Raw genomic sequence first — 23,802 nt, forward strand, 5'->3', positions numbered from 1 at the left:
CTGTGACATGCGCGTACTTAGCAATGTAAACGGACATTGAAAATCGCGAGGACTGTACACCGTCCTGGATCGTTTAGACTTCGGTAACAAACTGTTATTGTGCCGTCCGTGTGAAGTATAATTCCGCGTGGCAAGTGGTGACTAACTCCACTTTTAAGGCGAGCATTAATCTTTTTTTTTTAACATTATTGCGAACTATTAATAGAGCACCGTTAGTTAGAGTAATGAACTATTCGGGAGGAACTTGCTGTAGAAGTCGCCTCTGAACTATTAAACGATTGGCTGAATTAACAATATTTAATGTCTTTAGCATTTTCAGAAGTGTCGAGTAATTTGTGTGAGCCTTTAAGATAATAAAATCTTGTTTGGAACTTTAAATTTTATTGAAGCAGCCCTAATCCCGTGAAGAACTATGGATATTTTTCGTTTAGCTGGGCTGTACAGGAATGTGGCCGTGCAGACTGGGAACTAAGGTCAGTAAGTTTCCCTTCGCTTTCTGACTGGCCACCAAATTAGTTGCCAGGCTCGCGTGATTTAAGGTGGCAATGTTCAACTTTCATTCAACATTAAACAACGACTTCTTCGCCGTCCCACATATGTTGCATCGGCAATAGTCTGTTACGTGAAATGAACATTCAAACAACTCATTCGACAACTTCTTCGCCGCCCCACACGTAGACCCAGTGCTTTTTTCCTAAAACAAAAGGTTGAGGGTGCTCCGACATGGGATATAATGCAGCGAAAATTAGTTATAACTGAAGCATGGGATACCACCCATCTGCTTTTAGCCATGACATCATCAACATGAATCTTCCTGACAAATTAAAACTGTGTGCCGGACCGAGACTCGAACTCGGGACCTTTGTCTTTCGCGGGCAAGTGCTCTACCAACCAAAGGTCCCGAATTCGAGTCTCGGTCCGGCACACAGTTTTAATCTGTCAGGAAGTTTCATATTAGAGCACACACCGCTGCAGAGTGAAAATCTCATTCTGGAGTCATCAACATGTCGAACTATTTTAAAAAAAAAAAAAAAAAAAAAAAAAAAAAAAAAAAAAAAAAAAAACCGGACTCTTCAGTTGACTTTACGGCTCAAATGAAGCAAGCGATACCGAGAAACACACAAACATACAAGAGAAAGTAGTATAGAACACTTCAGTTTATATCACCTCAAATGAAGCATGCGATTTGAGTGTACGCATATCCGTTTAGCACTGCCATCGCCCACTATTAGAGGGCGTAGGCACTACATGCGTGTCGAACTGACTGCCAGAGATTCAGTTGTCGAGAATGGTTGCCGCAGCTTCGAAATGCTTGAAACAGTCAATGACATCGATTTTCGCTCCAAAAATTGCACTGGTATCGTTTGTATTGCACTTACGAACACGAAAAAATGAAATAAAAAATTACGTCCGTGAATTAAATCTTTGGCATTCTTCCAAGTTCTCAACATTGTAAAAAAATTACTTTGTCAACGAAAAAGTTTAGGGGTGCGAATCCCCAGCGTTCCCCCAGAAGCGCAGCACTGCATAGGCCTGCTACCGTGGCAGGGGTAAAATACAGGGAGCGAAAGGCTATTTACAAGTTGTACAGAAACCAGATGGCAGTCATAAGAGTCGAGGGGCATGAAAGGGAAGCAGTGGTTGGGAAGGGAGTGAGACAGGGTTGTAGCCAGTCCCTGATGTTATTCAATCTGTGTATTGAGCAAGCAGTAAAGGAAACAAAAGAAAAATTTGGTGTAGGTATTAAAATCCATGGAGAAGAAATAAAAACGTTTAGGTTGGCCGATGACATCGTAATTCCGTCAGAGACAGCAAAGGACTTGGAAGAGCAGTTTAACGTAATGGATAGTGTCTTGAAAGGAGGATATAAGATGAACATCACAAAAGCAAAACGAGGATAATGGAATGTAGTCAAATTAAGTCAGGTGATGCTGAAGGAATTAGATTAGGAAATGAGACACTTAAAGTAGTAAATATGTTTTGCTATTTAGGGAGCAAAATATCTGATGATGGTCGGAGTAGAGAGGATATAAAATGTAGACTGGCAATCGCAAGGAAAGCGTTTCTGAAGAAGAGAAATTTGTTAACATCGAGTATAGATTTAAGTGTCAGGAAGTCGATTCTGAAAGTATTTGTATGGAGTGTAGCCATATATGGAAGTGAAACGTGGACAGTAAATAGTTCGGGAAGAAGAGAATAGAAGCTTTCGAAATGTGGTGCTACAGAAGAATGCTGAAGGTTAGATGGGTAGATCACATAACTAATGAGGAGGTATTGAATAGAATTGGGGAGAAAAGAAATTTGTGGCACAACTTGACTAGAAGAAGGAATCGGTTGGTAGTGCATGTTCTGAGTCATCAATGGATCACCAATTTAGTGTTGGAGGGCAGCGTGGAGGGTAAAAATCGTAGAGGGAGACAAAGAGATGAATACACTAAACAGATTCAGAAGGATGTAGGTTGCAGTAGGCACTGGGAGACGAAGAAGCTTGCACAGGATGGAATAGCGTGCAGAGCTGCATCAAAACAGTCTCTGGACTGAAGACCACAAGAACAACCAACTTGTATGAATTATATAACTAGTTTCAAAATAGAACTAACTTCGTAATTCAGCTCGTATCACACATAAGTTGTACAATCGAACTGAAAACTTTGTAAGAAGTAAGAAAGGAGTGTATTGTTGTTTGTTGTGGTCTTCAGTCCTGAGACTGGCTTGATGCAGCTCTCCATGCTAATCTATCCTGTGCAAGCTCCTTCATCTCCCAGTACCTACTGCAGCCTACATCCTTCTGAATCTGCTTAGTGTGGATCGAAGTAATTGATGTCCGAGATACACAGCTCCCGGCACAATTCAGTCACGCCATCTTATGTGTTTGAATTCACGGGACGAACGAAACGTATCTGGTGTTAAGGAATTGGAGGTTCACGAATACTGGCGACTGTGCCCGAGCCCGACAAGCAACTGTTGGCGGGAAAGAAAGCATTAAGAGTGAGGAAATGTATTCGCTCTCCTTGTCACTACCGACTCCGCACGCTGATGAGAAATTGGAGGAATTCGGAAACTAACGAGTCGGTACGACGAACTGCGTGCGGGGAAGAGACATGCAAGTAACGAAATGTTTCAAGCAGTAACGAAACGGTACTTATTTAGAGTACAGAGAAATATTCTTTACTCAGATATAGACTCCCTCCGAGACGTCTTCTTCTCATGAACTGTGGAGACGCTTGTTTAGTGACAACTCCCTCCTCCAGTTCATTGTTGTAGTTATTAAGTCAGCCAGACATTCGCTTATAACGCATTACTATGCAACAATTGTCCGGCGTTTCCTCGGATTCTGGCACGTGGTGTATCGGTTTTTGGGGACTATAAGCAGCGTTACTAGGAAGTCCCAAGAAAATCGTTGTATCATTTAGCCCTTCTGACTGTTTTGTCAGTAGCATCAGCTAACAGAACTGAGCACAAACTCAAACTGAAACGTTACGGACTGACGACAGTGCTCCAACTGACCAATTCAGTTACCTGTTCTCGTCGTTGATGCCTGTTACAATCCTTTCATTATAGCCAGCGTGCCCCATAAATGATATTTTCTTTTTCTCTGATGAAGCGTTGTTGCGTTCACCAGAGTCCATGAACTCGCAGATCTATCGACGTTACTGTAATGGAAATCCCCATCAGTCACTGCAGGGATGTGGGTGGGGGTCAAGAGAGGGCAACTGCCCCCTCCCTCTTTGGAATCTGGAGTACACAGTCTAAAAGTGATTTCCCATGGCTTTTGCACATGTCTTTTAGCTACTTGTAGTATTACTTGGCCTACAGCATCGAAATAATACTATGGTTCAGCAAATTCGTTTGGCTGTATGAGAATCTTCCGCCGCCCCCCCCCCCCCCTCTCCCCCAACCTTCTCTACGCGTGCTCACTCACTCACTCACACACACACACACACACACACACACACACACACACACACATATTACTTTTCCCCCGCGTGTAAATTTCTGCTGACGTGTGCGTCTGCTGACGTAAAGAACCTGTACCTAATGTAAAACGAGACTGTGATGTGCAGTTAGTAAAACACGAATCAGGACCGTACTTTCCTCACCAAACCGTAACCTCTGAATTTAAAAACTTAAAATGCATTCATAATCTATTCATTAAGCAGGATAATCTAGCGGTAAAGATTTTAAATAGTGAGTGAAGCATAAAAAATCGGTATCATATATAATGTTGTTGTTGTGGTCTTCAGTCCTGAGACTGGTTTGATGCAGCTCTCCATGCTACTCTATCCTGTGCAAGCTTCTTCATCTCCCAGTAACTACTGCAACCTACATCCTTCTGAATCTGCTTAGTGTATTCATCTCTTGGTCTCCCTCTACGATTTTTACCCTCCACGCTGCCCTCCAATACTGAATTGGTGATCCCTTGATGCCTCAGAACATGTCCTACCAACCGGTCCCTTCTTCTCGTCAAGTTGTGCCACAACCTCCTCCCCAATTCTATTCAATACCTCCTCATTAGTTATGTGATCTACCCACCTAACCTTCAGCATTCTTCTGTAGCACCACATTTCGAAAGCTTCTATTTTCTTCTTCTCCAAACTATTTATCGTCCATGTTTCACTTCCATACATGGCTAAACTCCATACAAATACTTTCAGAAACGACTTCGTGACACTTAAATCTATTCTCGATGTCAACAAGTTTCGCTTCTTCAGAAACGCTTTCCTTGCCATTGCCAGTCTACATTTTATATCCTCTCTACTTGACCATTATCAGTTATTTTGCTCCCCAAATAGCAAAAGTATATTCCGTTCAACTGCTCTTCCAAGTCCTTTGCTATCTCTGACAGAATTTTTGGCTTGGAGTTAGATCCATTAATGATTCGGGTGTGGGTAGTTACTGGTGCGGCTGTCATAGTCTAGGATAGTTTTAGTCATCGTAAACACGTCGTAATACTGTCACAGACGTAATCGTGTGTGCGCTCTTGCATTGTCGTGCATGAAATAATCATAGTTTTTTTGGGGGGTTAGTTGTTACTTAGGTTTCAGAACTACAACGCCAATTGTTCTGAGAGTTCAACAAATAATCTGATGTTCCCGTTGAAAAAAAAAAAAAATAGAGAGAGAGAGAGAGAGAGAGAGAGAGAGAGAGAAAACAGCCTATCCGAGCATCATGCGCAGACTGCCAGCAGTATCCGGATTGATCAGCATGATCCTTGAATAATGCAGACAGTGCATCTGATTAAGACAGGTTCGAGAACATTCTATTCAACTTAACTAAAGTCTGGCACAAAATAGATTAAAAATACTACGTTAACTTTAATGCAGTATTGAAAATCATTGAGAGCCCACGATACATTCTGACGACTGACAATTTTTTATTGTTCCTGTACTTTATAACATTTTCCCCTCACATATTCACAGTATGTAATGAAGAATACTGCTCGGCATCTGAGAAGTACAGTGAACTGTCAACAAGGAGCATGTCACCAGCAGGTCACGTCGACTTCATCTTACCCGTTAGGGCATGCTCTAGTAAGTACACAATTGGCTCCGCGTGCGTTGCACATACGAGCAATTTCAGTGCGGCGACCTTTCGGTTCTTCAGCCGACAACAAAGCACTTCTCACAGTCGTCTTGCTCTTCGAGTGAGCGCACTAAATAAAATAAAATAAAAAATAAAACTGTGTACGATATCTTAGGCTTCCGTAGGTGAGCTGTAGACAAGTGCTTATTTCGCTGCGTTAAAGTATATTGCATTCCAAAGGAAGTAAGAAGTCGTCATGTACTAACTATTCACTGTATAATGGCCTAAAACGCCAAAACTAGCTTTGGAACGGAGGATCCTAAATAAATACAGCCTAGGTGGAAAAATCCCCTTCAGTACAGCCAACTTTTATACTGTTAATAGAGGTTATTTCACGAAAACTGTTTCAACCGTTTCTGTTCTAATTTATGTACAAAATAAGGTCTTTCTCTGTCCAGGTATTGTAAAAAAATAGGTCACTTTTCGCTTTCCGATATCTGGCCTCTCTTATGGAAGAACACTCGTGGAAAAAATATGCGAGCTGTCATGGAACATGTGCAATGTGTCACGAAAACAAAGCACAACATATAAAGTTCAGAAGACACAAAAACACGAAGTCCACAATTAAAACGTGTGCGCCTTAAAATTAGAGAGAGAGAGAGAGAGAGAGAGAGAGAGAGAGAGAGAGAGAGACGATATGTATGAATGTCATTTGAAATGATAATTTTTTAAAGTGTTTTGCCTTTCCGATCATTTATGTATAAATCAACTATAAGCTGTTTCGTTACCGGCTCAGCTACAGATAGGGACCAGTAGACTCCTTGGTAAACGAACGACTCTCTAGTCAAACTGAATTAGTCGTTGTGGGTGCGCGTCATGTGCTGATGGGTAAATCAGCCATCAACCTCATTGTGAGTCAGTCGGTGTCGTCAGCAAATAGTTGACTGTGCCAAAGCCACCCCAGGCAGCTATGACATGCCTACTGCCGAGTGTGGAGTCTTCTGGGAGTGATTAAGATTTCTCATGCTTTAGATGGATTATGTTTCAACCCACCAGGTTAGCCGAGAGCGCTAATGCACTGCTTCCTGGACTCAGGTAGGCGCACTGGTCCCATATCGAATCCACCTTGCAGATTTCCGATGTCGGCCGGTGTGCTGGCCAGCCTTGATGTGGATTTTAGGCGGTTTTCCACATCCCGCTAGTTGAATATTGGGCTGGTCCCCACATTCCGCCTCAGTTACACGGATCGCAGACATCCGCACACGTTCGCAGTATTCCATGGATTATACTAGATGCAGACTCCAGGGGTGCACTAATTATGTCCCAGGGGTATGGGGTGGCAGCAGGAAGGTCATCTGACCACCTCTTAAAACTAAGGTTGCCAAATCTGGATGTCTGTCTGCACGTTTGTTGGGCTTGCACTTAGGTATAACTGAAGATTGTCAGCGCATAAAAGAGATTCGCAATGGGAGATGATTAGACACATCTTTAACATATAATGAGAAAAGTAATGGGTCCAATACTGATCCTTGTGGGACCTGTGATACTACATTATTCCATTCTGGCCTCTTTGTTCCAATCATTATACTCTGTTGGTGGGATGTAAGGTATGTGTGGAGATCCGGCTAGTATGGTGGACGTTCAAGTTGCACCATCGTATTTTTTGCCAGGAACTGTTTGAGATATTGGCTGTGTGCGTGTGTGTTGTCGTGAACAAAAAACCAGGAACCTTGTTGTAAATACTGCAGTTGTCCCCTTCGTAGATGTTGCATGAAACGGGTCAAAATTTTAACATATCGCGCAGCGTTCAACGCCGTTCCCTCAGGTAGAAATTCCTTGTGGATAATGCCATCATTATTGAAAAAATGTTGAGCATCGTTTTGATGCGTGATTTTTCGGCTCTGACCTTTCTCTGATGAGGTGATGTCGGAGAACGCCTTTCCACACGTTGCAGTTTCGTTTCAGGATCGTATCGCAGACGCCAGGTATCATCCTCAGTTACAATACAGTTCAAGTAATTTGAGTGTCACATCTACCGTTTCGAAATTCTGTGAAGCCTCTAAACATGCCTGCTTCTGATCGTCAGTCAAGTGATGTGGCACAAGACATCAACACGTTTCCCTCTTCCCGAACTCGTGGGTAAGGATTTGTTGCACTGATTCACAGTTCATCTGGAGTTCATCCGCTATCATGTGCACAGTTAATCGACGGTCGTTAGTGATTAATGTCCTTGCTTTGTCAATGTTTTCGTCACTGACAGCGGTCGCCGGTCGTCCGTTATGGGGATTGTGAGAAATAAAGGGTGTTTGTAAATTAATATCGGGGTTTTAACGCTTTATAATATTTATTACATTAACCTTGCAGTTAAAAATGATATGTTAAATGAAAGAGCAACTCAGACAGTTGTGTTTGGCACCAGTGCTCATGCAAGCCCAGCGCGCAATGTTTCCGCCGCAATCCGCTAGACTGCGCGGTAGTAGAAGATGGCGACTAGTGAACAGAAAGCGTTTTGTGTTTTTCAGTTCGCAAAGACCGAATCTATAGTTACTGTGTAACGTGCGTTCCGGCTGAAGTTTGGTTGTGATCGTTCAAGTGATAATAACATTCATAGATGGTATCATCAATTTGAAGGTACCAGCTGCCTTTGGAAAGAGAAGAGCACAGGACGACCAAGAGTTAGTGAAGAGAGTTTTGAGTGACTGAGAGAGTCGTACACTCATAGCCCAAAGAAATCACTCCAGAAGACTAGTTGTGATTACAAGTTTAAGAAAACGCAAAGCCGGCAGACCATGGATTATGTGCCAACTTCACAAACGAAATGTTGTTTCATGACGATGAAGATTTTCTGGATCATGTTGTCTTCAGTGATGAATCGACCTTTCACCTTAGTGGACATGTTAACACTCACAATGTGCGCATCTAGGGCTCAGAGAAACCTTACGAGGTGGTACAAATCCAACGAGATTCCCCTAAAGTGCCATGTCCCGGCAGGAAGTTTATGGGACTTTCTTTTTTGGTGAACCTACTGCAACTGGCACTTCTTACCATGATACGCTACAGCAATGGCTCTTCCCTCAGTTGGAAGAAGATGAGCCAGAGAACTTCATTTTTCAGCAAGATGGTGCGCCACTTCACAGGCATAGCGAAGTATGTGATTGGTTGAACTTCACTGTACCCACGAGCCGGATAGGCCGCAAGGGGCCCAATGGCAGGGCTTGCTTTGCATGGCCTCCTCGTTCACCTACCCTAACGCCGTGAGAGTTTGTTCCTTTGGGGCTTCATCAAGGATCATGTGTAAGTGCCTCCGCTACCGGCAGTCCTACCTGAATTAAGAAACCGGATTGAAGCAGCTGTTGCTGCAATCACTGAAGAGACACTTATCAACATTTGGTAAGAACTCGGCTATAGACTTGATGTGTGCCGTGTGACAAATGGTGCTCACATTGAACATTTATAAGGTTCTTTGTAAAACAATTTGAGTTGCTCTTTCGTTTGACATATCATTTATAACTGTAAAGTTTAATATAATATTATAAAGCGTTAAATCCCCGATATTCATTTATAAACACCCTTTACTTTCCCGGCCTCTTCGAAAATGAGCGAACCATTCGTAAACACACTTGATCCCCATAAACCCTATAAACACGTACCAGCATTGCATGCGTTTCTTTTGGTGTCTTGCCGAGCTTAAAACAAAACTTTAAATTGATCCTTTGGTCGTTCGTTGTCCTGTTCTCAGTTCAGAATCAACGCACTGAACAAGCACTTTGTCCAACAGCTTTAAATGCGGAACACACACGATGCTCAACTGAAATACGGTGGGGGCAAGTTTTCAACACCGGCCGCTATACAGGTGCAGCGTTGTGAACTGCTAGTGTTGCCCGATCGACCGTTCTGACGTCACTCACCGAACTTTATTGTCAGAGGTTGTACGAAGGGGGATCCAAAAATAACCGGAATTTCTTTCTAGAAAGCATATACTTTGTTGTTTTCAAACACAACCTTAATCTTCTTCGAAGTACTCTCCATTAGCATTAATACACTTGTCCAGATGTTCATTCCACTGTTCGAAGCACCTTTTAAATTCGTCCTCTTTGATACCTGCTAGCACTTACATGACCTTGCGTTTTACGTCTTCCACATCCGCAAAACGCTTGCCTCTCAAGTCTCTTTTCATCCTTCGAAGCACCTTTTAAATTCGTCCTCTTTGATACCTGCTAGCTCTTACATGACCTCGCGTTTTACGTCTTCCACATCCGCAAAACGCTTGCCTCTCAAGTCTCTTTTCATCCTCGGGAATAGGAAGAAGTCCGAGGGTGCTAAATCCGGCGAATTGGGCGCATGGGTCAAGGTAGTCGTCTCCGTTGATGCCAAAAACTGGCGAACGTTGAGAGCCGTGTAAGCGGGGGCGTTGTCGTGATGCAGGAACCACACGCCAGAAACCCACAGAGCTCGACGTTTTCGAAACAAACTTCTGCGAAGCTGTATCATAACATCCAAATATAATTGTTGGTTTACTGTCTGGTTTTCAGGGACAAATTCAGAGCGTACAATCCCTTTGATGTCAAAAAAAACAGATCAACATCGTTTTCACATTCGGTTTCACTTGTCGAGCTTTTTTTGATCGAGGTGAGCCAGGTGACTTCCATTGTGATGACTGTTGTTTACTTTCTGGATCGTACCCATAGCACCATGACTCATCACCTGTAATGATTTTGTCGCAAAAATGTGGATCATCTTCGAACACGTCCTTCATTTCGAGACAAGCTTGAACGCTACGATCCCTTTGATTTCCGGTAAGAAGCTTCGGCAAGAATTATGCTGCCACTCTTCGCATCCCCAAATCGATGGTCAAGATGCGCTGAATTGAGCTCCAGGACAACCCAGACAGGTTCTCGAGTTGGTCGATTGTCCTGTGTCGATCTTCAATGATATCACGGATTTTGTCGATGTTGTCTTCGCTTCGAGCAGTTGAAGGTCGACCGGAACGGGGCTGATCTTCAACCACCATTTCTCCCTTTTTAAACCGAGAAAACCATTCATATACTTGCGTTTTACTAAGAGCATGGTATTTGTAGGCTGTCTGAATCATCGCAACAGTTTCTGCTACGTTCTTGCCGAGCAAGAAACAAAACTTCACTGCTGCACGTTGTTCGTAAGAACTAGCCATTTCCTCGTGTGACGTCTGCACTGTACGCATACTCAGTCAAAGAAACCACACTTCTCACTATTGGGTGATGCCGCGTGGCAGAATGACTCAGCGGAGGTCCTACTACAACCCTCTGGCGGCGCAACCTGCTACTACAAGTACATGATGTGCAGCATTACGATTCCGATTACTTTCGGGTCCCCCATCGCATAATAATAAATCAATACTTAAATACATGTAACTCTAAAACTGTCAGTATATTTAGAACGGGCAGCCAATGTTTTTATAGGCCGTTATATAGATATGTTTTCCGCCAATATATCGATGTATGGATACCTTTTTCGATATATCGAAGGTGAATAATAATGTTCTGATAAATACTGTTATCTCGGATACCCGATGTTTTCAAAAATATCAACGGTTCTAGTACCAACTCGCATAGCAGACCGCTCTCACAACACACACAGTTTTAGCGCTGACATATGAACGAAATTGACCACACAAGATAGGCAAGATTCAGTACAGGAATAAAACAACAGGTGCCCTGCAGTATAACCACAGTCCAACATAACAGTCCCGACATTCATTGCTGTTTGATGGATGGGACGATACTAGCGCTCCAAGCGGCGAGCTAGGTGAACGTCACACGCGTCGTAAGCATATTGTTTGTTTTGCATCCATTTCTTACGTAATTTACGAAATATTTGAGTTATTTTCTTGCCTCCAAGGGTTTGTGTAGTATCAGAAGGCATATATGTTTTTAAACATGATTAAAAAATAAGCGCAAGTATGGACAAAAACCATTAATCGAGTGGCAAGCTACAACACATTCGTGAAGAAACTCTTGTGACGTTGGATAGAATTGCGACTTACCACGTTGATATCAAAATAATATAAACACACAGATTCACTCATGTACCTCTGCATGCGAAAGCGATCGACAACTCATTTATTGTTCTGTAGGCCTACTGTGTTTGTCATTGTCGCCTGTTGCCACAAGTGCGACCTTTATATTATTCTAAGTGGGACAAGCAACTGCCAAATAGCGGGAGAAATATGTTGAAAACGTTATAATGAGCTGATTACATTACATTTCACGCAAAACCAAATATTTAAATAATTTTCAAACAATCTGTCAGTGAAAACAGTGCTAACAAAATAATGTCATCACACGAAGGGAGCAAGAGAAATTAAGTGACTAACAACACAAGTGAATGAAATGCATACCTACAGACTTCAACATTCGTTTGTCCTCGTTCACTTGATCCTTCTGATATAGTTTCTGTCGCTGTCTGTAGGCACTTTCCTTTTCCTGTAATAGCTTCGCACGAAGTCTAGCGATCTGCACGTTCTGACACTTAACACACTTTTGTAAGACACTTAATCTAACCACTTCATCTCCAAAGCAGGTCTGTGTTGACGATTCACACGAATCTGGCACTGATACATGGGGAGTTGAACTGGCTGCTTCTATGTCATAGGACTGTTTTATAGCTTTAGATGGATTGTCGAATCTTTGTGGCAGTTTACTCTTCATCGTCAGTTTAGGTAGCATATTTGGGATGTCAAAGTGTGAGTACTGCATTCCACAAGAGTTTATTATTATCTGCGTTCATGGACTGGTTTTATTCGAAATGTAGCGAACAAAACCTAATATTATTATACAGGTAAACTGGGTCTTTAGAAAGCATCGCCCCTGCGAAACACAACTCGCCCTTTTTTCACATGGTATCTTGCGAACCATGGATGAAGGGTATCAGACGGATGCCATATTCCTTGACTTCTGGAAAGCGTTTGCCTCAGTGCCCTACTGCAGACTCGTAATTAAGGTACGAGCATATGGGATTGCTTCCCAAGTATGTGAGTGGCTCGAAGACTTCCTAAGTAATAGAACCCAGTACGTTGTCCTCGATGGTGAGTGTTCATCAGAGTTGAGGGTAACATCTGGAGTGCCGCAGGGAAGTGTGGTAGGTCTTCTTTTGGAGAGGGTGGATAGCAATGTGCGGCTGTTTGCTGAAGATGCTGTGGTGTACGGGAAGGTGTCGTCGTTGAGTGACTGTAGGAGGATACTAAATGACTTGGACACAATTTGTAATTGCTGTAAGGAATGGCAGCTAACTGTAAATACAGATAAATGTAAATTAATGGGGATGAATAGGAAAAAGAATCCCTTAATGTTTGAATACTCCATTAGTAGTGTAGCGCTTGACACAGTCACGTCGATTAAATATTTGCGCGTAACATTGCAGAGCGATATGAAGTGGGAGAGGCATGTAATGGCAGCTTGTGGAAGGCAGATAGTCGTTTTCGGTTCATTGGTAGAATTTTAGGAAGATGTGGTTCATCTGTAAAGGAGACCGCTAATAAAACACTAATACGACCTATTCTTGAGTACCGCTCGAGCGTTTGGGATCCCTATCAGGTCGGATTGAGGGAGGACATAGAAGCAATTCAGAGACGGGCTGCTAGATTTGTTACTGGTAGGTTGATCATCACGCGAGTGTTACGGAAATGCTTCAGGAACTCGGGTGGGAGTCTGTAGAGGAAAGGAGGCGTTCTTTTCGTGAATCGTTACTGAGGAAATTTAGAGAACCGGTATTTGAGGCTGAATGCAATACAATTTTACTGCCGCCAACTTAAATTTCGCGGCAAGACCACAAAGATAAGAGAGATTAGGGCTCATACAGAGGCATATAGGCAGTCATTTTTCCCTCGTTCTGTTTGGGAGTGGAACAGGGAGAGAAGACGCGAGTTATGGTACTAGGTACCCTCCACCACGCACCGTATGGTGGATTGTGGAGTATGTATGTAGATGTAGATGTAGAAGGTCTTCTCGTCTGCTATTAACTAGCCATTTTCTTCTCCTAAAACTCACCTCATTAATACACATGTTGCTTGTAAGTGAATCCTGACGATACAGTGTAGTAACTCGATGTTATATACCTCTCAGGATCCTTAGCAAACCTTAAAAAAGACGGCTGTGGTGTCTTCTTCCAGTTGTTGCTGCCATTTATTGCGCTACAAATGCTCCCGCTTGTAAAAACAATTGTAGAAATCAAAATAAACAACCACTATTCGCTCTCACGATCGCCCCGAAGTCACAATTTAACCTGCTGGCAGCTTGGGGCGCTGATGGCGCGGTAGGCAACAAAATCGAGGCCAAGTGTCGCGACTGTTACGTTAGACTGTGGTATAACTGCTTGTTGCGAGTCGTCAAGTCAGACAATGAAGTTGCTCGCCTAAAAGCGTTTTATCGGATACAGTGATTACGCCCTGTCGAGTGTTCCTAGTGGGTGCTTGATAATGAGACGGCTGTGTGTGTGCAGGAGCCGTTCCAGTGCGAGGTGGAGCACCAGCTGGGCGTGCGCTGCCTCAACTCGGGTCCCGTCGTGTGCCGCGTCTCGCTGGACCGCGGCGGGTACGTGCCCGGGGAGACCATCGGCATCTCGGCCAGCGTGCACAACCGGAGCCGCGTCACCATCAGCTCCACAAAGGCCTGCCTCACCGAGGTGCGTCTCTCGTCTCTGCACAGCCGCCGAGCTGTTCACTGGCCGGTTACCGTTTGGTCCCATTTGACTACATTATATACATACTACGTACAGCACACGACAGCTAAATGTAACGTCGTAAAATATTTAACCTACATGTTACACTTTAAAACAAAAAATTATCAAATTTCATACTAATTTTGTACATTCATTTACGTCTCTATTTGAAGTTATGTAAATAATCTTGAAATCATGTGTCTACAGTACAAACTCACAAAAAAATTATATACAGGGTGAAAAGTATTTAAACCGACAAACTCTGGGAGGTTGTAGGGGACATCAAAACAAATATTTTCCCTAATGTCATTTTTTCCTATGAGGATTATTTAAACCGGTGGAGGCCGTATTACGATCTTCAGTTGTTAGAGGGTGTATTACGCTCTTAAGTTGTAAGCAACTGCTGTCCACCATTGTAGTAGTGCATTGTCTCTGTTTAGTAATGGAGCGATACACCTGGAGTGAGTACACTGATATGCTTGGTGCGCTATGTAGTACGGACGAGCTGCACAGGCGATTTATCAACAACAATATCCTAATCGCCGTATCCCGCATTATACGGTCTTTGCTGATGTGTACCAACGTCTGCGTGAGACCGGGTCATTTTGCAGATTACCTGGACAGGACTCAGTTGCACGGTAAGAACGCTGAAATTTGAGGAAGCTGTCTTGCAGCATGTGGAGCGGAATCCTTCAATCAGCACTCGTACAATTGCACGTAACATGGGGACGAATCAGACGAATGTAAGAACAGTTCTTCGAGAGCACTTGTTACATCCATTTCACTTACAGCGCGCCCACAATCTGGAACCAGTTGATTATCCACCCAGAGCACAGTTTTCACAGTGGTACCTGGAACAGTGTGAAATGCATCCTAAATTTCCATCCTCTGTGTTGTTTACCGATGAAGCAACATTTGGGCGTGTGGAGTCATGAACATGCACAATTCGCAGGATAACTCACATGCCACAGTTACTTGCGCTCATCAAGTGCGGTTCTTCATTAATATGTGGGTCTGTGTTCTTGGGGACTGTTTAACTGGGCCATATCTGATACCTAGGCCATTAAATGGCAGGCACTATTACAATTTCCTTGCCAGAGCATTGCCAGAATTGCTGGAAGACGTCCCGCTCCCTAAAAGATAACGTATGTGGTTCCAACACGTCAGAGTGCCAGCACATTTCAGTTGTCGTGTGCTTCGATTCCTGGACTGACGGTTCCCAGAAACGTGGATTGGAAGAGGTAGTCCTGTACCATAGCCTGCTCGATCCCCAGATATGTTCCCTCTGGACTTTTTTGTGTGGGGAGAGATGCGCAACGTTGTTTACGCAACTCCTATTGCATCAGTAGAGGCTCTGGTAGCCCGAATAGTAGCAGCAGCAGGAACGATTCAGGATACTCCTGGGGTTTTTGCCCATGTCAGACAGAACATGATCTGACGGTGTAACCAGTAATGGGGTGAGCTATTGTCGTGGCAGCTCCTTAACTACTTTGATATGTATGCCATTCTACCCACCAGAATTTTTGTTTTTTGGCTTAATGCAGTATTCTCTAGATCTTTGGCTGACGTTTTCTCAAATTTATTGATGTATTCTTCTGCCTGCTGGCCTACATGTACTTTTTCTGTATAAGCATCTACATCTGATACGTTTATAAAAAGTTTATTGAATTATTCTGACATCTGACCAGCGTTTGTTACAATTTTATTTCTCCCCGTAATTTTGGAAATATCTTTTCTGTCAGTTCTAATTCCCAGATCTGATTTTATGACAGACCAAGCAGTCTCTAATTTGTGTCCGTGGGTCAGGACGTGTTTTTTGTAAGCCATTTCCTTTACTGATTTCACTACCCTCTTAAATAAGATTTTATACCATTTAACATAACTAATGGCTTCTGCAGTTGTTTTTTTGCCATTGGATATTTATTCTAGCAGTGATCCAATTCAGCTTATTTGACACTTTTGTGTGGCATACTCTAAGTGGAAAAATTTCATTAAATAGTAAGCACAACTCTCAGTTCCATGTCTTTCCATTTTATACAGGAGCAAGTGATGGTTTATACAATCAAATGCTTTTGTGACATCACAGAATAACTCTGAAACTTTTCTTGACTTGTCTGAGGCAGAACTGATTTTTTTTTCACAAACTCATTAATGGCCTTTATTGTGTTTTTGCCTGTTTGAAATCAATATTGATTATCTGAAATTGTATTTGATTTCGTCTATAATTTTTTAAATTTATATTTCCACAACTATTTCCAGTATTTGTGAAAAAATAAGTGGAAAAATTCATTAAGTAGGCTACATGTAAAACATTTTCTAAAAATAGGTAAAATACACAGAGATTGGAATATCATTTTGAGCTTGCCACTTTCAGAGCTTCTAATTTAGAGCAGAACAATTTTAAATTTTCAGTGGTAAAATGTGGTTTGCTATAAGTTTTCATAGTACTTGGTTCATTTGCATTAGTTATTTCAATAAACAGAGCAAAGTGGTCTGAAATTCTAAGACTTCCTTGTGTCATCAGCTTTATAATTTGTTAAAATATTGTCAATACAGATGTCTGTATTTTTATTTTCTTATGTGACTCCATGACGTTTATCTTGAAACCAAATTTTTTGATTAAATACGTAAACTTTATTGAGTCACTGGTTACATTCTCAAGCAGACACTATACTAGTTGTATGTCTAAGTAGTGAAGATATGCTTAAACAACTGTGTCTGTGTGGTCTTCATTTCTTGCATCACATGAATGTATATCTGTGTTCTTTCTGGTAATATGTTGTCTTTTGTTAATGAGACTATTACTCACCAAAGCAAACTGGAGACCTGGCCAGGGTATCAGAACTGTCATTCTTGTTCCCGAGAAAGGTAATGTGGCATACACTCCAGTACTCTTAAGAAATGGAATGTTGTCACAAACTACACATCTGTACACCAATGTCTTGCGAAGTGCAAAAATTAAACAATGACTGACACTTTTGTTTGACAATAGTCCTTGTGCACTTTGCTATTTATTCACAGTAATTTGTATAATATATTCACCACTGACTGGTTTACCACTGATTTTTTGTTGTTGTAAAAAATGCTATGTTTTGTTGAGAAACAAATTCATGTTGTTTGTGCTCAAGATGACACATTCATCCCAACAACTTTTAAAAACACATCCCATAGCATATTTTTTCGTCATAGTTTTCTTGCTTGTGTTAAAGGTCAGCTCTGTACAACATAAAAATGTGATATTTTGCAAAGTTGTCTTTTTGTATAGTTCATAGTATTGCAGAAATTACTGACCAAATATGCGTTAACCCATGTCATCAATGGGATATTTATTGTAAGAACTTTACTTCATAGTTTTTGGGGTATGTACTTGACTACCACTCTGCTCATCATCATGTCCCTTGTGCCGTAATTTTCATGGAGAGGCATCAGTCAACTGACTAGTTTGATATGACCCATTACAAATTCCTCTCCTGAGGCAAATTTTCATTTCAGAATAGCACCTGCAACTAAAGTCTTCAATTATTTGCTGTATGTATTCCAATCTCTGTCTGCCCTACCAGTACTCTGCAGCTCCCACTAATAATGTGAAAGCTATTCCCTAATGTCTCAGCACATGTGCTATCACCCTGTACCTTCTTCTTGTCAGTGTTTCCCATGTGTTCCTTTCCACAATGATTCTGTGAAGAACCTCCTCATTCCTTATCTTTCACTTTAACTAATTTTCAACATTCATTTGTAGCACCACACCTTAAATGCTTCAGTTTTCTTCTGTTCTGTCTTTCTCACCGTCCATGTTTCTCTTCCATACAATGCTGTGCTACAAATGTACTTTCTTAGAAATTTATTCCTCAAATGAAGGCCTATGTTTCTTGGCCAAAAACTATCTTAATGCCAGTGTTTCTCTATTTTTATGCCCTTGCTCTGTCCACCATGTGTTATTTTGCTTCCTACGTAGCAGAATTCCTTAACTTTGTCTACATTGTGATCCCCAGTGCTGACGTTAAGTTTCTCGCTGTTCTCATTTCTGCTGCATCTGATTGCTTATGTCTTTCTCCAATTTACTCTCAAGTCATATTCTGTATTCATTAGACTGTTTATTCCATTCAGCTTATCCTGTAAATCTCCTCCACTTTCACTGAAAATCAGCAAATCTTATCATTGATATCCTTTCACCTTGAATTTTAATCCTACTCTTGAAACTTCCTGTTATTTCTGTCACTGCTTCTTCAATGTATAGATTGAACAGTAGGGTCAAAAGACTACATCCCTATCTTACACTAATTTTAATCTGAGCACTTCATTCTTAGTCTTCCAGTCTTATTGTTCTTTTTTTGGTTGTTGCATGAACCGCATAGTACCCATCTTTCCCTATACTTAATCCAATTTTTCTCAGAATTTCAAACTTCTTGCACTACTTCAGTCTCAAATGCTTTTTCCAGGTCAATATATCCTATGAACAAGTCTTGATTTATCTTCAGCCTTGCCTCCATTGTCAACCACATCAGAACTGCATCCTTGGAGGAACCTGTACCTTTCCTAAAGCCGAACTGATTGTCACTTAACAGACTCTCACTTTTCTTTTCCATTCTTATTTATATTATCCTTGTCAGCAGATTAGGTGAATGAGTTGTTAAGCTGATTGTGTGATAATTTTTGCACTTGTCAGCTCTTGCTATCTTTGGAATTGTGTGGGTGATGTTTTTGTGAAAGTCTGATGGTATGTTGCCAGTCTAATACATTCTATACACCAACGTAAATAGTCATTTAGGTGTCACTTCCCACAGGCATTTTAGCAATTTTGGTCTATCCTTTCTGCCTTACTTGATCTTAATTCATTCACAGCTCTTGTACATTCTGATTCTAGCGCTGGATGCCTTCCTGTTTCTGGTCAACTCCTGTTTCTTCTTCCATCACATCATCAAAGAAGTCCTCTCCTTGATAGTGGCAGACAGAAGCATTAAAGACAGGACAATATCAGTGACTCTCTTTCTTCACACACACACACACACACACACACACACACACACACACACACACACACACACACTACTGGTCATTAAAATTGCTATACCATGAAGATGACGTGGTACAGACCCGAAATTTAACTGACAGGAAGAAGAGGCTGTGATATGCAAATAATTAGCTTTTCAGAGCATTCACACAAGGTTGGCACCGGTGGCGACACCTACAACGTGCTGACATGAGGAAAGTTTCCAACCGATTTCTCATACACAAACAGCAGTTGACCGTCATTGCCTGGTGAAACATTGTTGTGATGCCTCGTGTAAGGAGGAGAAATGTGTACCATCACATTTCTGACTTTGATATAGGTCGGATTGTAGCCTATCATGATTGCGGTTTAACATATCGCGACATTGCTGCTTGCATTGGTCGAGATCCAATGACTGTTGGCAGAATACAGAATTGGTGGATTCAGGAGGGTAATACAGAACGCTGTGCTGGATCCCAACGGCCTCATATCACTAGCAGTCAAGATGACAGGCATCTTATCCGCACGGCTGTAACGGATCATGCAGCCACGTCTCGATCCCTGAGTCAACAGATGGGTATGTTTGCAAGACAACAACCATCTGCACGAACAGTTCGATGACATTTGCAGCAGCATGGACTGTCAGCTCGGAGACCATGGCTGCGGTTACCCTTGACGGTGCATCACAGACAGGAGTGCCTGCGATGGTGTACTCAACGACAAACCTGGGTGCATTAATGGCAAAACGTAATTTTCTTTGATGAATCCAGGTCCTATTTACAGCATCATGATGGTCGCATCCGTGTTGGGCAACATCGTGGTTAATGCACATTGGAAGCGTGTATTCATCATCGCCATACTGGCATGTCACCCGGCGTGATGGTTTGGTGTGCCACTGGTGACACGTCTCGGTCACCTCTTTTTCGCATTGATGGCACTTGGAACAGTGGATGTTACATTTCAGATGTGTTATGGCATGTGGCTCTACCCTTCATTCGATCCCTGCAAAACCCTACTTTTCAGCAGGATAATGCACGACCGCATGTTGCAGGTCTTGTAGGGGCCCTTCTGGATACAGAAAATGTTCGACTGCTGCCCTGGCCAGCACATTCTCCAGATCCCTCATCAACTCAAAACGTCTGGTCAATGGTGGCCGAGCAACTGGATTGTCACAATACACCAGTCACTACTGTTGAACTGTGGTATCGTGTTGAAGCTGCATGGGCAGCTGTACGTGTACACACCATCCAAGCTCTGTTTGACTCAATGCCCAGGTGTATCAAGGCCGTTATTATGGCCAGAGGTGGTTGTTCTGGGTACTGATTTCTCAAGATCTATGCACCCAAATTGGGTGAAAATGTAATCACATGTCACTTTTAGTATAATATATTTGTCCAATGAATGCCCGTTTATCATCTGCATTTCTTCTTGGTGTAGCAATTTTAATGGCCAGTAGAGAGAGAGAGAGAGAGAGAGAGAGAGAGAGAGAGAGTGTGTGTGTGTGTGTGTGTGTGTGTGTGTGTTTGCCTACTTCTAATGGAGGTCTTACTCTGATAGCTACTAAAACGTAGCAGTCAGTTTTCAATGTATTTGTGGGCCATTCAAAGCCTCCTCTCTGTGGCAATTATGAATTTGTCCTTTTCATACAATTTCTTCTCATTATTATCCTACACAGTTGCAATGGCATTATGGAAAGATTTATTATCACTGAACACTTATTTAAAGTAGTCAACTAGAAAAACCTTCCAATAACTCTTTTTTCAAGGTTTTCGTTCTTGTTGGTTAGACGCAAAGGCTTCTAAGTCATTAGGTATTTTAAAATTATATACCATTTTAAAACAGTTGGTACATTTTGAAAGATCCAAATATTGAAGGTTCACATTATATATGAATATCCCACAAGCTTTTGATTTTAAGCTGATACCCAGAAACAATATGAGAGTTAAGCCCTCTGTAGCTTACAACTTTGTAGAGATCCTACATGGGAAGGTATATCTTCACCTGTGGAATCTGCAGGATCTAGAGCAGTGCCATTTCTGAATATTACGAGAGCTTAAACTTGCTGCACTGGTACCATGAGCTAAAATGGTAGCTCAATTTTCACAGTTAACAATCATACATACAAAACTCATCAGCAAAATAATTAACATTACCAACAAAAGCTGTTACAACATGCAAGGAATACATAAAAAGAGATGTTTATCATTATTATGAAGTTATTAAATTATTGTCAGTGCACCTGATGATGGCAACATGGTAATTTGCCGATGTCTTGTGCCCACTGGAAGTGACATCCAACCAATCAACTGTGACCTATTTCATTAAAGTTATTAAACTTTAAATTTCTTCTCACTTCTTCAATTAGAGATTTCTACTGAAGTGTCAGAAAGCATGAGACATACGAGGTCTGTTCAAAGAATTCTGGAACTTTGTTCACAAAATTCTTCTTTGCTTACCTTTTACTAATTGTGCATGGTCTTCAAAATACTATCCTCCACAATTGATGTGCCACTCCCAAGGCCACTTCCACTTCTGGAATCAGCTGGATCACCATCTCCGAATTTTCTTTCATCTCATCTATCATTGAAAATTTTTGTCCTTTCAGTGTCTTAACATCATAACTGTAGACCCATCTCTTATCACCAGTTATGATTCTCTCACAGAGTATCTTGTTCTAATTTGCACAATCCGAAAGCTCTTTACAGACTGTAATGAGAAGGTCATTCTGGTCTTGACTCATGAGCCATGGGACGAACTTGGCAGCAACATGATACATTCCAAGTTGCTGTGTCAGGATTTCATGACATGATCCAACTGAAACATTACGTTCTTCTGCAATCTCCCAGATGGTCAGTCTTTGATTGGCATGCACATTTTCATTGATGTGCCTGACATTAGCATCGTTGGTAGACACTGAAGAGTGTGCTGACCAATGATCATCTTTATCTTCCATCTGGCTGATTTGTGACACCGAGTATGGCTTAAGCACTCATTGTCGTAGACTTCCTGCAATGTTTGGCGAGTCTCTGTAGAGGGTTTCTTCAGTTTATTTACATACAATGCATTTAATGCAGACACATTGCTCCTCTAACGCTGCCATCTTGAAATTCGAGAATTGTGCAGTGCAACATTCTACTCAATACAGCACTGAACAATAATGAGCAGATATACAACAATGAAACTTCCAGCAGGTACACATTAAACACAGAGCTGTGCAGGGATACCAACTGCATTTCGCTCCAAGTCACCATTGGTGTGAAACTGAATGTTACAGAATTTTCTGAACAGACTTCGTTTGTAACTTTAGGATACAACCAGAAAATCTAAAATACAAAGTGATTAATTAATTGATTGATTGTGTTACATAGGTCCCATGAAGAAGATGAACTTTCAGAGATATGAAATGAGTGAATCATCATCATCATAGTCAATAGCCATTCGTTATCCACTGCTGGAAATAGGCTTCTTCCAAAATTATTCATACATTACAACCTTCAGCTTTCCACATCCAAGTTTGTCCTCCTTTTTCCTTTTGTCATGTAGATATCTTCCATTATTGTGGGAAAAAAACAATACAGAATCTGGTAAGTCCATCTCCCATCATTTTACCTTGCTATATGTTTATTTAATTTATAAGCTGTGACCATTAATGCCAACTCGTGGTGCCAGAAGGTCAGTTTTGCTTTGTTATATTAAGACCTAAACTACTACCCATGCTTCACATATAGGTCTCCTCAGCTGTCATAACCTAGGTTATTGTTGTTGTGTCATCAGCAAATATTCTTTCTGAAACACCATTTATAGCGATTGGAAGCTGATTTATATATAGGTTAAGAACAAGTGTGGGCCAAGTTGGTACTTGTGGTACTCCGCTTTATGTTCCCCCATTATGAGGTTAGTTTCAAGCCTGTGACACAATCTGTCAGTAAGACACTGTGCTTTCTGATGTGAAGGTAAGACTCTGTCCACATAGGAGGTAGATCACTAATGCCATAACACTTTAGTTTGTGATGTAGATTTTTGTGATGCGCGTGATAAAATTCTCTTACAGCACTTCACTGGGGAAGTCTCATATTGCTTTCTCTGTGGAGAATCTCTTATGAAAGCCAAACTGAGAAACAGTTAACAGTTTCTGCTCAGCTAAATGAGTCAGTTTTTGTCATGGGCAACTTTATATGCTTTTGAAAAGACTGAAAAGAGAGAAAAAGGTTTGTAATTAGAGATGTTTTGCTTACTTCCAGCTTTCTAGATGTATTTTACTTTTCAGTTTTATCCTTATTTGTTGTATGGGGAAACAAGACTCAAAGTTGTGCACGAGTATGCTTGAGTAAAGGTTAAATTTTCCATATTCGAGTCTGCATTACAAATTGCTCCCTAGTGTTTTTCCTGAAATTTCTGTCTAAACACCATGATCAAGTCACTTTTTACAGTTCTGTGATACTTTTCCTCTATAATCTGTACCTACATGGTCAGTATATTGCACTGTTAACATTTGGTCATCATTGTCAGATGAGCTACTTAACATTGGTTTTGCAGCTAAATCGCTGAAAGTGGTTGGGACTGCAAACAAAATGGGATTGGATGTTGTACTGTGT

At 41.5% G+C, this 23,802-nt stretch overlaps 1 protein-coding gene across 1 annotated transcript in view; it reads left to right on the forward strand.

The window, feature by feature from the left end:
* LOC126272080 (arrestin domain-containing protein 17) overlaps positions 1-23,802 on the forward strand; it is a 150,471-nt gene that overhangs the window by 114,821 nt on the left and 11,848 nt on the right. Inside the window, exon 4 of the mRNA XM_049974642.1 lies at positions 13,999-14,181. Within this exon, the coding sequence (XP_049830599.1) occupies positions 13,999-14,181 (183 nt within the window). The remainder of the gene's footprint in view (positions 1-13,998; positions 14,182-23,802) is intronic.

This window comes from Schistocerca gregaria, chromosome 5 (genome assembly GCF_023897955.1).
Source record: "Schistocerca gregaria isolate iqSchGreg1 chromosome 5, iqSchGreg1.2, whole genome shotgun sequence".
NCBI lineage: Eukaryota > Metazoa > Arthropoda > Insecta > Orthoptera > Acrididae > Schistocerca > Schistocerca gregaria.